The sequence below is a fragment of the Ornithodoros turicata genome, unplaced genomic scaffold (assembly GCF_037126465.1).
Source record: "Ornithodoros turicata isolate Travis unplaced genomic scaffold, ASM3712646v1 Chromosome37, whole genome shotgun sequence".
Lineage (NCBI taxonomy): Eukaryota > Metazoa > Arthropoda > Arachnida > Ixodida > Argasidae > Ornithodoros > Ornithodoros turicata.
Window position 1 is genome coordinate 1251072 of NW_026999367.1, and position 18167 is coordinate 1269238.

At 46.0% G+C, this 18167-nt stretch overlaps 1 protein-coding gene across 1 annotated transcript in view; it reads right to left on the reverse strand.

Moving 5' to 3' along the window:
- LOC135374001 (uncharacterized) overlaps positions 1-18167 on the reverse strand; it is a 218395-nt gene that overhangs the window by 127908 nt on the left and 72320 nt on the right. Inside the window, exons 10-12 of the mRNA XM_064607019.1 lie at positions 15353-15446; positions 5796-5920; positions 1965-2085 (exon numbers count right to left, since the gene is read on the reverse strand). Of these exons, the coding sequence (XP_064463089.1) occupies positions 1965-2085; positions 5796-5920; positions 15353-15446 (340 nt within the window). The remainder of the gene's footprint in view (positions 1-1964; positions 2086-5795; positions 5921-15352; positions 15447-18167) is intronic.

The window sequence follows — 18167 nt, forward strand, 5'->3', positions numbered from 1 at the left end:
ATGAGAAGTCAGTTTGAAGAATTGTTCTAATGGGTATCAACGAGAAACTGCTTTCCAATTGATTTAACAAGATCAACCATGCTGCTTGGCATGTTGGTAATACAATAAGTGAGACGCCAGTTGTTGGAGGAATGGGCGTAATGACCGACAGTACATGCTCATTCTAAAATTAAGTAATGATATGATTAGGAAGAACGCTGTACGTACGTGCAGAAAATGAACAAATTCGAGGAACTGGTCTTATTCGGACAAATGAAATTGCAGAATACGCATTGTATCGAAAAATATGTCACTTAAGGAAATGACAATTGAATAAAAATATGTAATTAAAATTATTCCTAACAAATCAAATAGCTGTTGCCCAATGTCGCGGAGGCTGGCCGCTGGCGCCTAGCCAAGGAGGGCGCGTTGTAACACGTTTTCAACGCCGCACCACATAGTGATCCGTGCGCCTTGAAAACTGTTGAATTTTTTGTAAATATTTCTTCAAAAGTGCATGTGCCGTGGTAACTTCGTATTACTGCTCTTATTTGAAACTATTGTTTTTGCATTCTGTGCAACATTCAGCAGGGCTTAAGAGGAAGCGTTTGTGCAAGTCCCCCCCGTCCCCCGCCGTATTATTCATCAGTCTGTTACCAAACGTCGAAGCGTGAGAATGTGCGTGATGAATGTCAAGCAATTGGCGCTTTTTGGGAATTTAATTTTCAAGATTTTTTTCCGTTTTTAAGGTATAACAAACAACAACTTTCCTGTGAAGATGACATCAGTGCTGAGATAATTTAAGGTATATGTAGTCGATGTGTCAGACATTTTCGCTTTTCTACGTTGTTACCTTGCTTTTAGCTTCTGCTCGCAGGCGAATATGAGGCTTGAGAGAACACAGCCAGATGTGCGTTAAGATCGCTATGAACTGCGCTGTGTGCAACGGTATGTAATGTGTTTTGTGCATACTTCATACTGACATGCCCTGTAAACGCGCAGTTGTTTGTTGTATATCCCATTCAAGTAGTAGGTTATATTTAAAATAAAGAAATACATATAGGATGCATGTATATGAGCGTGTGCGATTCCTGCGATGGAAATAAAATGGATGCTGCAAGAGTGCTGATGCGAGCCACTCGGGTTGGATGAAACGTAGACATGGTGTTGAAGGACGATAGGACGCTAGGCAGACAACCGGTTTGCATGCTTCGTGTGCTGCATATTGCGAGTTAATGCACACACTTCCGTCTATACCCGGTGTGTGCCTCATATGGTCGCAGAGTTGCATTGTTGCACATGCAACCGTGCGACCTGCCGGTTTTGGAAGTTTCTTTAAGTCTGGAATCGCTTTGGAAGACACGAGGAGACATTGCACCCAGGATTGTATTGTTCAACCGCCTGTAACTGAGCAACTTTAGAAATTGCATTCGTAAAAACAGTGAAAATTAAATACAAAGGGAACGCATGCCATAACAGATTCCGCGCAGAATGCGCGGCCGCCTCAAAAAGCCGCATCCCATGGCGCTTGCCTAACTCCAGCGCTATCCATGGCCCTGCAATCGGGAAAAGCGACTATTCATCCACCCATCCACAAGGCATGAGGAGACTAGCGGATTCTTTCCTCTCCGCAGACGCAACCGTAATGTCTCAGCTGGACCCGACAGTATTCACGTTAATGTTTCTCCAAACCAAACCCCACAGCGCGTTGTCCTCTCTAGCAGTGCACCGTAATTCCTTGGAGTGCTGCAAGTGGCTTATGAGGGACCGTAGGCAGCTTGAAGTATCATTATCGACAGGTGTCTGAACCTAAAACAACAAAGTCTTTGCCGTGCACGGGGGGTGTCAAGCATTCTGCAGAGTTCTGCTCCTACATTTGGCCCATATAAGCAAATCATTCAGCAAAATTTCAAATTGTTCACGCATTTTCTTATTTATCATAATGCCGCTGTAAAACCGCCGGACGCACGCGACGAAGTGCTTACCAGCACAGTCGTTTGTCGTTGCCGGACATCAGGCCTCTAGAAATGATGCCGTGTTCCTGTTCGTATTTCATCAAGCACACATGTTCCGCATCTGATATTGCTTTTTGATTGCACTCCAAGCCTGAAAACGAACAGTATGATATATTTGGGTACTCAAAATACAAAGCATGAGTCCGCCTTTGATAACTTGCCTAGGGAATATCCCCTGAATATCCCCTGTTCCCAGCTTGACTTGTTCCACATAGATATATCAGTGGTAAAACCCGGTGGTGGATCAAACCGCTTATATTTTGCTGCCCTCGTTAATTGCCTGTAGCCTTATCTACAGCGCCACCGAAACGTTAACAACGAGAAAAATAACGCAATAAGGTGACGTTGCATCACGTTGCGTGCACCAGTCGGCGTCCTGCTGGGGGTTAGAGTTAGGCGGACGGCGCTGGTTTTTGGGGTAGTCTCTCCACAGCTGTGACACATTGCGACATCGCTTGCGTTGAACGTACCGTTGACATCGTGCAACTCTCCAACTTGCCAGTCGGGGCATCCGTGCACAATTGGCATTCGCCGGGCGGTCATGAAAATGCCGGTAAGTATACCCTTCGAGTACGTTTACGAAATATTAACCATGCTGCAAGCACAAACAGCTCTCGTGGTCGCTTCAGAGGAAGGAAACGAAGCTCTGTACATCTGCACCGGTAAACCACCTTTCAGTGATTGTGTTGTTACGTTATGTTGCACTCGCGCTTAGTTTTCCTCCCTGTCACTCCTTTCCTTCTTTCATACTTAACTGGCGACACTCCGTCCTGCAACCACACAGGACAACGACAGAGAACCGCTAACCAGCAATACCGCCAGCCCCTCTCAGACAGGTACAAGCGCCGTTTATAGGACCATTTTTTAACGCGCTTATCGCTGGTGTGCAGGTTTTGAAGCAGTTTTTTTTTTTTTCTGCTGTGGTAGACAAAAGGTCTAAGGCCTGGCAATGTATTGGCAAAACATAATTGAAATACAAAGGGGTCTTTTCGGGAAACGGGCGCGTACAATTCCGTGTTTTTTCTTTATTATGTCTAAACGTTTGCCTGTTTCAGCGGATACGTGTAGAAGACACACGCATGGTAGATAAAATATAATATGAATGATAAAATGAAAGAGCATTAAAATATGGAAATAAATGATATCAAATGCAGTGGGGACACCTACAACCAGCGAAATCACGCGTCAAATTTCGAACAAAATTCTACTAAAGAGCATATTCGCCACTTTCTATATCACAGAGCGTTCGACCTGCGCACCAAAATTTGCGATTGTCCTGCTGGCCTGGATGCATACTAAAGGATGCATACTAAAAATTTCGTAAGAATATCTTCTAAAACTGGGGAGATATCGCTTCCAAAAACGGCAAAAAGTGAAACACCCGAATCCAAGGTCGGATTTTTTCAATTTTTTTGCATAAAAACTATGCGGTAGAAACCGTTCGATTACTGTTTATCATCATGTATGATGAACTTCTAAATATAAAAAAATCTGGAGGTCAATGGGACCTGCCTGCATGACCTGACGTGAAATCGGCCTGGGGGAACACTCATCCGAATATTTCGGGGAACAAAATTCGAACGAAATTTCGAATCATTCGTAGCAGCAGGCGTTCATTTTTGACCGCTTCAAACAACGACCTTGTCTGATCGTATCTATGCGACATAATTCAGGTCTCAATAACAAATTAGAAACAGAGGCATATTAACACGATAAAAATGACGGCGCTTGTATGTAGAAGATTGTGGACATGTGAATGAAAGAGTGTCACCAATTATTCGAGTAACTGCAGAAATCATTGAATGTCTGCACTGGCTTTTTCACAAACCTGGGCCAGAGAGACTTATGCAAAACATAGATGCCTCTTATTGCCAATTATGCCTCTCGAATAATGTGGAAATCATCTGCGAGCTTTCATTTTACTGCAGGATATTTTGGCGATTTAACGGATGTGTCCTTAATCTCTTGCCATTCTAACTGTATGGTAGCGTTGATAACTATGCTCTTATTCAATTCTGTTGTTTGTGAGGTACTGTGCGATATTATGTACACTGCGGCCCACCAGAGTGAGAATGGATGGGCATCATACCCACATTGGTTTTACCATGGTAATCCTTGTCCCTCAACTTCAATTGAACAAGTCCTTGTATGTTCAAGTGACTCATCCACTACAGTGTCGTACCGGTTCATCAGAAATTTGTGTTCCTGGTAGAGTACTGTTACGTGCTGTAAAAATACTTTGTCGAATCGGCAAGGGAACAGCATGTTTAGGTAGATTGTTCAGCTTAATGTGTGTTGCTGTTGTATCTAATTTGCCATCTGGCCAATGTATTTCGATTCAACCATATCAAATGGAACGCTGCTATTCTGCATTGCACATGTTTCCACCAAGATCACCTGCAAGAGCCGCACGGGCATGTTGTGAAAATGCAACAACCTGCCTGCTCAGAAATACACCAGCAGGCCTCATACGTGCCAAAAGTATTGGTGCTGAACATGATCTTTGTGCGCCTTGGGTCAATAAAGATATACCGAATTTGCTTTCCACAGGTGAGTGAAGTGTGGTGATTGGAGGCATAGCGTTTATTTGAAATAGCGTATGCTGACTGAAGCCAATAGAGGGCTCAGCGCATAACACTGGGGACGTACACGAGACGCGGCGCATAGATTATATAAGCCGTGGCGGTTAACCCCTGTGGCGGATATATCCGGTCATGAAGTAAGAGTTATAAATCTGCAAAATAACGGCGCTTATTTATCCGCCATCGTGTTTAGCGGCGCGGCGCAGAAGCTGCTTAACAGTTTTTTTTTTCACTGTTCTCACATCTAATAATATTTATGCACTTGCAAAAGAGGAATATGAAATGAAATAAGTCATAAGTTTTCGAGAACTGCGTATACTTCTAATTTCGACTCATTTGCACAGAAGACACTTGCAATTTATTTCTCGAGTCTACTCGTCTTCGGATTTTAGAAAACGGGTTAGGATTTAAATAACGACTGGCTCAAAATCTGCTATTTTAACTAAGAAATAAACAAATAATTTTAGGGAATTAGTCGTGCAATGTTGTGTCGTAAACGATGACAGTTATCTTATGAGTAACTTGTATATTTTATGTTGGGTTATTGCAGGAATTTAAATAACCCACCATCGACAGATACGCCTGGTCGCCCACCGTTGTAGCACGAAAATACCGGAAAAATATTTGGGGTACTTTTATTTCGTAGAGATAAGGTCTCTAATTTCTGCTTTGCAGAATATGGTCAAGGCGTTTTTGTCATGGTCAGAGTGGTACAGTTGTGTACATTGTCTGGGTATCCGGAACGCTGTCTCGTTCTTTTTTTTCTCATGTTCTCATGTGTTTACTGAGGTTTTTGCGTGGAATAATAGTCCAACATTCTGGGTGTTACGAGAGGTTCATTCACGAGTTGTATATAGGTGCTAACTATTTCATAATGTGTTGTATCTTACGTAAAGAGTGAAGCCAATGTTTCTCTGAATTCGGCGCAAAGTACCTACCTGTCGTTGTTACCAGCAGTGAGTGTCTTGTTGTTGAACATGGTGGTATGACTGGCCTTAGGCTGGTCACACCACCAGCTTTATTAGGATAAATATTGCAGAATAAAGGAATTAAAAGTAGACTTCAAATTTGTCGATTATTATTGGGACGATAATGGCCGCAGGGGCAGGAGCGCTTGTGAAATATGGCAACTTTATCGCTAGATTTAGAAACACAATTGTTGACAAAAGCTATGTAAGATGTTTTATGCCCCTGGCATTCTTTATTATTTGATACTCACAGACTGGCTTCGATGTTCCACAGTCGGCGTTGATGTCCTTAAAGAAATGCTCAAGAAGAAACGTCTCGTCACATCTTTGTCTTTCGAGTATTTCCGGAACACAAGTCCTGCTGTATTCGATCACACTGGAAAAGGTAAGACGTATACCAGAATCTCCTAAATTACAGGAACATTTTGACGCCATCTCGTAACATCCCTTGATTGAGTCACGCAGAATAAGCAGCGCAGGAGAGATGGAACAGTTTTTCCCGGCACTCGAATCGGCAAGCTACGTCGAACGTAAACCGAAATAATTCGGAAACAGTCAATTTGCATGAGAAATAGCATGCCGCCCTTACTGGCCGACTTTTTCTGACAAAATAATACATGCTCTCCTCCCCACCATTGCCCTGTTCATACAGCGGGCCTACATCAGTAGCGGCGTTTATATAAACTTGACAGAGCGGCTTCAGATTGCTGCTAATTCGAGGTGAACTGGACCCGACACTGCTTACATGAAGTCACTCAAATGGGAGCCGGTCACAGTGAATGCGTTTTCCAGTTTCTCTTTCTGGACCTGGCCTGGTGCTGGCCTGCACTGACCGTATGGCTGTCTCGGAAACAGCGATAGGATGGACTCGGTCGCAGAGTTCGCTCGATCAGAATTCGGCCGAGCGCATTTACATGCACTTCGGTGATCGCGTCGAACGAGTCAACCCACCCCCGCTGTCGAGTTGACGCTACTCGACTCTGCGTGGCTTCAGCTTGACTCAACGTCGTTTACATGAGCGAATTGAACTCGACGCCTCAATCCGCTTATATGAAGTTGCCACTAATCTGTATGCCGCCAATATTGAGGAAAAGCAAGCACAAGCAGCTGCAAGGAGAAAGAGCAAGAAGGAGGGGAACAGTCTAGGAGCTCAGCCTGCAGAATCATACATCTTGGCCTTTCTGCAAATTGGCATGCAATCACCGAGTACGTTAGCACACTCGCTAGTCAGCTAGTACGACCCGTTGGCAGAGCGACACCGCGAGTTTAGATGTTGAGCATATCAAGGAATAGTATACGTTGCACAGACCACAGCCTCACTCTCTTCTACTGTGTTCCCGTTCTCGCTCACCTGTTTACATATTTGTGTTTCGTGAAAAGTGTGTCAGCACGCGCACAGATATGGAATATCCGCTCACGAAATGGAAAACATTTCGTGAGATGTGACGGCGTGCAAGTCTTCTTTTCTTCTTTAGAAGATACAAGCTAGAGAGCTCAGTGCATCGTATGCTATCATTTTTACGTATCAAAGGGATATCGTTAGTGGTTCCGCGCGAGCGCAAAAGATGGAGACCTTCGCGCACTGAGAAGAACCAACACGCTGCCCGTTACGTCCGCAAAGCAGAGAGTATACGTCAACTGTCTAATTAACTGTCTAGCTAACTGTCATCCCTATTTCCACAAGTAGTGGCGACGAAAAAAACGAATAAGGAAAGGGAGCAAAGGGAACATTCATAGGAGAATCGTCGTCAGCTGTACTCTGACCCGAATTTTCATTCACTGAAGCAGTGCTCAAACAGTTCACAAACCAGTTTCCAGGTGTGTGCCAATAAAACAACGACAGCGATCTTTATCAGTTTCTACTGGCATGTCTTGGGTACACGCACCAAAAACCAGCAAACGCTGCATAGACAGCGCGAGCTCACTTCCGCACTCGCCATAGTACAACAATGGGCACCCGCCAACACACAACTTAGTCTAAACACGATTTAATTAGCAATTAGAGTTAAATGGGACCCCCCCACATTAATCAGCACCCTCCAGGGAGTCATCACATTAATTGCGTAGCATCGAACTCGTGCAAAGACCAGATGTGTGTTGGAGGCAACCTGTGCCCTTTAAAAAAAGTAGATAGAAATAGAGTGGAGAGAAACAATTTATTCGAAAATCAACGATGCCGCGGCGAACACCCGAGTGACCAGCGACCACCATGTTGCTTGTTGACGGGCGGTAGTTGCAGAGATCGACGACAGGTGGCCACCTAGTTGGCCACCTAGGGCGCCACCATCATAGCTCTATGCGAGAAAGACAGAGAACAAGATACTAGCGGCAGGTAAAATTGCAACACTGCTCAACAAGTCTATGCATGCCAGAGCGCGTGGAAAAGGCTTAGGGGCGACCGGTTAGGCCTAACCTCAGCTTCACCGCACAACGCTACGAAATTCAACAGGTAACACAAGATGACAACCACAAAATGCTAGGCTCACAACGCTAAATGTGCATCAACAGGCTTGGTACACTACGGGTCACTGCTAAACAACTCTAAAAATGCGCGTACGGGGAATAAGGCCTATCCGTTACGGCAAACATGCGAGAAAAGGCTTAACACGAGCGCGTTAACATCGGGCATGGCAAATCACTCATCTTTGCCCCCGCGGCGACAGTGCGTCCGATCCCGACGACAGTCAAGGATCAACTGATGCAACACAGGGACGGCGGAGCGACCGACCGCACAGCCTCACTCAACGAGAGCCAGCGCGCAAGTGAGTGGAGCGCCTCGCCGCGGCCGCTACGAATGCGCCCGCTCCTAGCGCCCTTTGTGCCGCCAGCATCCAGCGGTGATCTCGTCGCGGGCCGCTCCCAGTTTCGGTTTAGCTCTCTTCTCCTTCCACTGCGCGCACGCGCGCTCCAAGCTGCAACAGGTGGCTTCTCCGTTTCAGTTTCGCTCTCGTTTCTTTGCGCGTATTTATTTGTATAAAGGGAGCGCTCACTATGCTCACGTCATCATACTGACCGATGCGTGGTTTATTCTCCTGCGTTTCTCGCCGACGAGGAAAGACAAAAAACCAAGAACTTCGCAAATTTATTCGCGGCATCGTGGCGGAAGCCTTTCAAGTGCACCGCCTGGAATGGAAATGTGTCAAGACAAGATGAAGACGGTCGACCGCATCTTAGCAGCAGCCTGGATAATCTGTATTGGGAACGCAGTTCTGATCTAGAGGACGACGACGACGTCTAAATAAAAGCGATGCATTTTGCTACAAGTCTCAGTCTCTTCTTTTTCTTCGTGCAATGTGTACGCACTCACGCAACATGTCTTCCCCCGAACCTTTTCGTTCCCGCCACCGTTTTCGCTGTATCTTAAGCGGCCTCTCCATGTGCGGTAAATCTACTTTCGTTGCGGACGTGCTGAGGAACCTGAATGACGTCGTGGACAAGCCTCCGTCACAAATATTCTACGTGCAGAAATATGCTTCGCAAGGCATGTAGGACGAATTTGGGGACTCACACTTGGGCGCTACACTCATCGTCGTCGACGGTCACATGACCGACGCTGATTCCTTGGAGGAGGTGACCGATCTTTTCATTCGGGGTTCACACCATGCCAACGCGTCAATGTTCTTACTTGTTCAAAACATCTTTTTTAACAGTAGCCATTTTAGGACTATATCCCACAACGCTAGTTACGTCGTCCTGTGGCGCACCGTGCGCAGCGTCCACCAGATGTAACATTTCGGGCAACAGCTATTTGGCAGAAAAAGATTTTCTCGACACATATAAACAAGCGATGTCGTCGCACCATGCTTATTTGCTCGTTGATCTTCACAACTATACGCACGAGGATCACAGGTTGCATAGCAATATCTTTCTGGGAGAACGTCAATATGTCGACGCTCCGAAATGAATCTCTGCACTCACCTCACTTTACTCAAAGTGTTCTCTACTCTACCCACTCCGCGCCGTCGCGACGTCTTGAGACATTCTTCTTCGTCCTACATGGAACACCTCTCCGAAATTTGTCTCAGTGTATTGAACGGAAAGGTAGCACTGGTTCCAGACACGTTCGCGCGTTTGGAGAAGCACAAACGCTTCTTACGTCGGCACGCCTACAAAAAGATTAACAAGAATCCGCAACGTTTGAAATGCTACCTGTCTCAGCAGCGAGGGCAGGGCGCTCTTTTGTCAGTGGTTCCTCTCCTGCTTTCCGCCGTGTTGAACCATTTCCCCAATGGCCAACAGAACTGAAGTAACCGTCTCCATCGGAAACATTCTTTCCTCGAAGGAGAGTGCCGACGTCAAAGTGAAACCCATACTACAGGCACTGTATCGTATCCTCAAGCCGTACAGATTCGAACCCTACGACAGTAAAAGCAAGGCGTACCACTCTACAAATGACTCCACTCCTCTCTCCTGAGGTGGACAAAGAGGAAGCAGAAAGGGTTGTCTCAGAATTAAAAAAGGTTATTTGCTGGGATCGCGAAGGTTGTGTCTCTGTGTCGGGCAAGCCCATCAGGCACTCCTTCGTTTAGGAACTCATCAATTATTTGTTGCAACGTAAGACTGGAAAGAAACCTTCCTGGTTCCTCAAAGTCTCGAAACTATTGCGCCTGATTTCTCTGCCCAAATCTCGCGAGCCTCAGCAGCAGCAGCAGCAGCAATCCTCCATTGCGTGGACGACTTATCGAGGGATATGAGAAACCAGAGGGTGGTTTGGGGGGAGTGGACAGCTATAGAAAAGCGCATCATATGAGCAAAAACAAGGCTCTCGCCATTCTCAGAAAGCTGGACGCCTACACGCTACACCATCCGGTGAGAACAAAGTTTAATAGGAGACGCATCATCGTGCTCATGATCAACGAACTGTCGCAAATGGATCTCGCCGACTTTTCAAAATACAAGAGGTTCAACGGTGGCTACCGCAACATTCTCGTGGCGATCGATTCCTTCTCCTGCTTTCTGTGCACCCTCCCGCTAAAGACACAACGCCCCGCCGAAATGAAAAGGGCCATGGTAAGACTTTTTCGGGGAGGTAACGCGCCAACACGCATCTTTTGCGGCAGAGGAGGGGAATTCTACAACAAGATCGTCAAGGAGTATCTGGCATGAAAGAAGGTCCACATGTATTCCACCTGCTCTCCTGTAATCGAGGCATCGCAGGCAGAACGGGTCATACGCACTTTACGTGACAGAATATTCCGCTATTTTAGGGTAACCGTATAAGACCGGGTACCGGGTAAAATATCACTTCGTTTCCGTGCTTCCCAAGGTCATGCGCGACTACAACACCACCAGACACAGGACGTTGGGCATCAGCCCGTCCGAAGTCACGCCCGAAAACGAATTGGAGCTGTTCAATAAGATAAATAGGAAGCCCGTCGTACCTTCCGTGAAAAAGAAGCTCAAATTGGGGGGTAAAGTGAGGGTCCTACTACAGAGAAAATGTTTTCAAAAGAGCTCGGAAGGGAGTTGGTCGCCTCAGATTTTCACAGTCTCCTGCCTGAGAGACACCTCCTTTCTCGACGTGGATCTGGAAGATTACCGGGATAAGGAGGTGGACGGTTTTTTATACCTGGAGGAGGTACTCGTCTTTGCCCGAGACACCAATGAGCCTTGGCCAGTAAGTGCTGAGAAAGAAGAAAGTGAACGGTCAGAGCTTCTCCTTGGTTCACTGGTTCGTTTACGACAGAAAATACGACAGTTGGGTTCCGAGCAGCGACGTGGTCAAAATTGGGAAATGACGTCAGACATCTACATCCACCTCCCCTTGAACGCCAGCATGGATAAGTATCCGTCGAATAAACTCAACGCCTTCATGGTAGCTTTCGACAGCCCACTTCAGCTCTCGAATCGCTATAAAGTCGGTCTGATGGATCTCAGCATAAGCAATGATTTTTTAAATATCAGATATGAAAGGCAAGATGCGCAAATCGCGAAAAAAACACCTCGAATCTCGAGACAGATATCGGAAAAGCCTTTTCGGAATGTAACGTTTCTTTCATGTACAATAAATCGCGATACGACTTCGCCTTACCCGTAGACCCTCGAATTGGACCCTCGGGCTCCCTCAGGCGCTCGACACTTCGCTGGCATCACGCTGCACCAGTCGCTTGCGGCGGCGTCACTTTGATTTCGCAAACCATGTCCCTACGTAACACACTCAACAAGTATTTCCAGATGCACAAGCAGGACGCCTCGCTAGAATCCGCGGATAACGTCTACTCTCTGAAAACGCCGAAGGGGTTGCACGTACGGGAACCCTTTGTCAGGCTGCTACAGCTCACACCTGTCGAGGGACATGGAGAAACTCTACGCGTCTCTCTCCCTGTAGCGCGCCATTTTTCTTTCACGATCAAGACGAAAATCGCTCGATCTTTGCAAGTACACCTCGAAGCAGTGGGTTGATCCTTCGAGGTGGAACGAGATCGATTTTCTCAACATTCCTCACGATTCGGAAGTGGGTTACGTCTATGTGGTAGACTTGTCATATCCCGATGAACTGCACGCGCTCACCAGGGATTTTCCCCTAGCACGCGAACACAGGTGCGTGGACGAGAACGAACTGTCCCCCTACCAGCAGCACTTGAAACACGCGTTGGCGCTAAACGCCCCTCCCACAAAGACACTCTTGCTGACGTGCTGCGACAAGGAACGCTACGTCGTTCATTATACATTGCTCTCACTGTACGTGAGGCCGGGCATGAAAATAAAACGTGTTCACAGCATCCTCTCTTTCCACCAAGACAACTTTTTGGGAACCTTCGTGCAGAGAAACGTCGCGTTGAGGAATGCAGCGACCACAAAATTCGAGCGACTTCTGTAAAAAACCATGTCAAACAGTACATTCGCTACGTCGATACCAACTGTGAGACGCATGAAAAGGTACGGTATAGCCTATGACAAACAAAGCACATTCCGAAAAGCTAGCTCTGTCGACAGTCAGCATTTTCCCATTCTGAGTGACAAGTGCATCTTGTACGAGATGAAACAGCGTCGCATCAAATGGACGCACTCCCTTTACGTGGGCTTTGCCATTTTAGAGATATCCAAAGTCTGAATGTACAGCTTCATCTACGAGTCGCTCTTTTCTCGCTTGACGTGTCCAGTGCAATTGATCTATAGCGATACAGACAGCATAATTTTTTATTTCACGTGTGAAAGCCTGGAAGAGCAGCTGATGAAGATTGAGAATGAGTTAGATCTGTCTTCCTATCCGACGGACCACCCGTTTTTCAACGACGAGCACGCGAACCAGATAGGATACTTCAAAGACGAGATGGGAGGTGGTGCCATTCAGGAAGTCGTAGCCATCTGAGCTAAAATGTACAGCATTCTCTTGGGTGGGACACACAAACAGATCGCGAGAGCGAAAGGAGTTCAAAAAGATGTGGTGAGGAAACAATTATTGCACCAAGTGTACCAAGATTTTCTGTTCAATGAAAAGACAATCGCTCAGAAGCAGTGCACCATCCAGAGTATAAAGCAAATAATGTACACCATTTCGAGACTCAAAAAGAGCTTGGTCCCCTACGACGACAAGCGCTATCTTGTGGATGCCGTACACTCCTTCCCTTATGGGAGCTGCGAATACGGTAAGCTTTCCTGGTGTTTTGATGTGTATCGCATTACGATAGTACTCCCTGTTTGTGCAGCATAGGAAAACCCGGAAGCGAGCCAGAGAGGCGTCGTCGTCAGGGATTGAGTGACCGTGGAACAAAGAGCAAGTCTTTCGTGCACGCGCATATAATCGAGAATAAAAGTTCTAGTCGAGACATGCTCTCTCTCTCGCAGAAAGGAGAAGCACGGGTCATCGTGGCAGTGTGGTAGCGGAATGGGTGTATGAAAAAATGACCATTCCACCATCGTGCTGGTGCCGTGACCCGCACAATGACAACACTGCGATGAAGATTTCCCACACCATTTCTGTTCAGGCAAGTCAGGGAGGGTGTTGGCATCTAGACCAACTCAAGATACGTCTTTGTATGTATTCAATAGAGATGTGTTCATGAAAAAACACAGAGTCTAGTCAAAGTTATTCAGACTCTTTAATGCGTTGCATTTCGATAACCAAATGGTATTTCAATAAATCAGTGACAAAGTACAATGTAGACTGCTTGCAAATGTCGCTGCTTCTGCAGGGCATACCTAATATGAGCAATGGCACGAGCAAGAAGGTCCACGATGTCTGCAGAGATGTAGTTGAATTCAGCGTTGGTCGAGCTCACAAATTCGCTCATCAGTCCCAGGGGTCCTTCCGGCACCGTTATACAGACGTACTTGTAACGGGTGTAGATCCAACGCACCATCTTCTGCAGCGGCCCGGGAGAGATCTCTCCTATATTGCCAAAGTCTACCATGTCTATCACGTAGCGAAAAGCAGTGATGACGACCTCGTTGCCGGGACTCTCCTTGTTGAAACATTCATTCTCCACTTCTTCCCACCAAGCGTGGGTACAGGGACAATTTTGTAAGCGTGGTAGCTGAACATTTTCACGTATTGATGATGCAAGCGCAGTGCGTGCTTCCTTTATACAGCGTTTTCAAATAAACACACGCAATGAAACGAGTGTGAAACCGAAACAGAGAAGCCACCCGTTGCCGCTAGGAGCGCGCGCGCGCGCAGTGGAGGGAGCAGAGAGCGAAACCAAAGTGAGGAGCACCCGCGATAAGATGACCGCTGGATGCTGGTGGTGCAGAGCGCGCTAGGAGCGCGCGCATGCGTAGCGGCCGCGGCAAGGCGCTCCACTCACTTGCGCTGTCTCGGGAGGCTCTTGGCTGGCTCTGGTGGAGTGAGGATGTGCAGACAGTCGCTCTGTCATTTTTGTGTTTCTGTAGTGTTTCTCACAACGGATAGGCCTTCTTCCCCGTGCGCGCATGTTTAGACTTGTTTAGCAGCGATTCGTAGCATACCAAGCCTGTTGACGCACGTTTAGTGTGTGAGCCTATCATTTTGTGCTTGTCGTCTTGTATTAGCTGTTGAATTTCGTAGCGTTGTGTGGTGACGCTGAGGTTATGCCTAACCGGTCGCCCCTAAGCCTTTTCCTCGATGTGTACTCTTTTCTCCGTGCTGTTTAGCAGTAGCGGTTAGGCCTTTTCCACACGCTCTGGCATGCCTTGACTTGTGAGCAGTGCTGCAACTTTACCTGCTGCTAGTGTCTTGTTCTCTGTGTTTCTCACATAGAGCTATGATGGTGGCTCCATCTGGTGCGATGCCTTGCAACTAGGTAGCCAATTGTCGTCGATCTTTGCAACTACCAGCCGTCAACAAGCAACATGGCAGTCGCTGGTCACTCGTGTGTTCCGGAGCGGTTTCTTCACCACGGTATCATTGATTTTCGAATAAATTCTTTCTCTCCACCCTATTTCTATCTATGTTTTTTTTATTTTTTATGGACACGGGTTCCCGCAACACACAGCTGGTCTGGACACGAGTTAGATTCTCCCCAATCAATGTGATGACTCCCTGGAGGGTGCTGATTAATGTGGGGGGTCCCAATTAACTCTAATTGCTAATTAAATCGTGTTTAGACCAAGTTGTGTGTTGGCGGCAGTCTGTGTCCAGTCATTACTACTACCGCACCTCCCCACCTGAATCCGCCACTGTGGAGCGGCAAGCATGGGTCCGCACAGCTCCAGTGACCCATCCATTCAAACATGAGGAGAGAGGAATGTAATGCAACTCATAGGAAATAGCTGAGGCAGATTTCCTCTAGCAGTGAGTGGAGAAGCGTGAGGACAGCCTTGATCCACATTTTATATCACAATGTGTTGTGGCCGTTCGAAACGCATATGAAAAACCAACTTAACTTACCAACAATGGAGTTTGGATGCAGTTTGATCGTTTTGATAATTGTTGTAGCAGGTACTCTTTGCACTGTCTAATAATCCTTGTGGGCAAACGGTACCTGAAAGCGAAATATATGGTTTTCTTTTTTCGATGTTCTCGGCGCCTGGAAACTGCCCAATGTATGTGGAATGGTTTAACAACAGAGGAACAGCAATGCGCTGTCTTGAAAAGTAGCCGAATTAGAAATAACTAGTTTATTTATGTATTTACCAATTGTGTGGCTCCAAGGGCCTTCTAACACAAACAATGGTACAGCAAAACAAGGAAATCAATAGCACGGGAATACAGTTGTACAACAGTGACATATATTAACAGCACTAATTTAAAAAAAAGAACGGACAACAGTTTTATATAATGTATGATTTACAACTGAGACGTATCAGTGAAGGTGAACGATTCGATAGTCTAATGGCACGTGGAAAGGAGTTTCTATGGGAAAATGGGCGATTTGAATTTGTGAGCAGCAACAACGAGCTTTGTCAGTAAATTCATTTCTGCCTATACCCCATGATCCAGTACCCAGCAAAACCTGAACGAAAGGTCTGACCATTCTATTGGTCAGACATTGGGCTCTCAGAACGAGAAAGTTTCTCTGGGTTCGTAAATTGCATATTGCTTTCAGGTATGTATGAGAGTCAATGTAAATAACCGTGGAGATAAAGCTGTGTGTTCAAGATGTAATTTAATGCTATGACCTTCTCATAGACTTCAGCACTGAAGATTGACATGATACCTGGTAAGTGATGTGATCGCAGACATCTCAGTTACCATCGCACATCTCACTCGCTGTGTTCTTGAACCATATGCGTAACATGCTAACGGTTCGCTGAATCACTGACTTAACGGCGGAAACTTCTGTTATAGCACAATTTGAGCTTCGTGCTTCAAGTATTTTGACATATTAAATGACATGCCATATCTAACACTGCCATCACGTCCACTGGATCAATTCTATTTCTCTGCAGAATTCTGGTTATAATGCAGAGAACTCCACACGTGCCCACCCAACACACTGGAACTCTCTTTTATAGTCTGGCAAGGAGTCCCATTGATCATCCCATCGGTTTTAGGTGTAAGGATTGAAACACCACAAGGTGGACGTGTTGCATCTAAACAATCTTCATTGAATAGGTTTCATCGTCGGAGGTAGTGTATTTGGGATTCAGTTATTGTAACGCAAAAGAGACTCCAGCATACCTGTCTAAGATATCATTTATATCATCAAGATTCGTCAAGAAGCCTCGACAATTACACTGAATGATCGACATAGGGCAACAAAAAGAATGGAAGTGTGTAATACGAGTGTGCTTTATAGGGGAGAGTGTGCTGCTCAGAGACAATCTTATTTATTTTCGCGGGCATTATTGGCTGCCTCAGAGGTTTATTTTTTCGGGTAACCACCAGTTCCTTGTCTGATATTATCAGGGGGTGAGTCACTTCCCACAGATCATGGACATTGTTCGGAACAGTAAACATACGAAACAATAAACATACTAGAACTCGACAACTCAACTTTCCACTTTCTGAAAGCATCTTGCTTCTTGCTATCTTGCTTCGCGATGCCAATGCCAATCGGTCGAACCGACTGAGAGTAAGCATGGCCGTTTCAGCGAAATCACGCGTCATACAACTACTGTGCATGCGCGACAGTCGGATCCGACGCTTCGTACGGGCTAAAATGTCGCTGGTTCCTCTAATGATAACGGAATTGCGGCTAGGTCAAGTAAAAAAACACAATGTTTTGTAGAAAGGGATGGCTCTTCTGTAAAGTTAGGTGCTTTCAAGTTACTGCAAGCAGTGTGAGTAGCAGAGGCGTATGTCCGTCACCGTTACGAACGTGTTTCGCTCCTTCGTACTCCCTGAGTGTGTAGACTATTGTGATACCAACGAAGGCTATTGAGGGACAGTTGGCAGTTCCGTGGGATTGCCTGCACTAGTTAATCCTGCTCTTCGTTTTTAGGGCGAGAGCAGTACTATTTTTGAAATGTGCTGCGGGCAAGCTTTAGCTTGTCCCATCCTACATTTCATAATACGATAATACGATAATATTACAAGGCAGGTGTCGCGCCTGTTCTTCGCTTTGGGGCGATGCAGTGTTGTTATAATTGTATGCAACGTGGATCAATGAGACTTTCAGAGATGAAAAAGCAAAAAGAAGAGAGAAGTAATATCAGAAGAGAGAGAAGGTAATATTAAACCAGATAATGTTTTATTATTACACGGACTCCCCGTGAGGATTATCACAGAAATATTGGCAATATTGGCGCAAAATGGGCCTGCCAATATGCACTCCCCATATGGGTCCAATATTAGCATCCCTTATTGGACCAATATTGGGAGTGTTGGCAGACAATATGGATCCAATATTGGAGTGCTGCTTGGGTCCACACTCTTTGAAATCATGGCCCTGCTTGGTGCACAGAGCACAGCATGCAGATCCTCTACAAGCATCGGATGGGTGGACGAATCCATAGCACTTAAAACACCTGAGGGGTTTGGCAAATAGGGGTTTGGCAAATATAGATCGGTAGAGATATAGCCTACTTTCAGTTTATCTGGAAAAGTGGGGCTATTTAAAGTGAGAACAGTGCCTCTATTGGTGCCAATCATGACTTTTGCATATTTTAATTATTCTGACATCAATGACTCAATGATCTTTTAGGTTCTCCTAAATTTCCTCAACAGAGATTTTCATGATTTCTGAAAGAGCTGTTACCACGCAAACGATGAAGGGAGGCAGGGATGTTTCTACACATTAGTTCTATGGTTTCGATGTTTC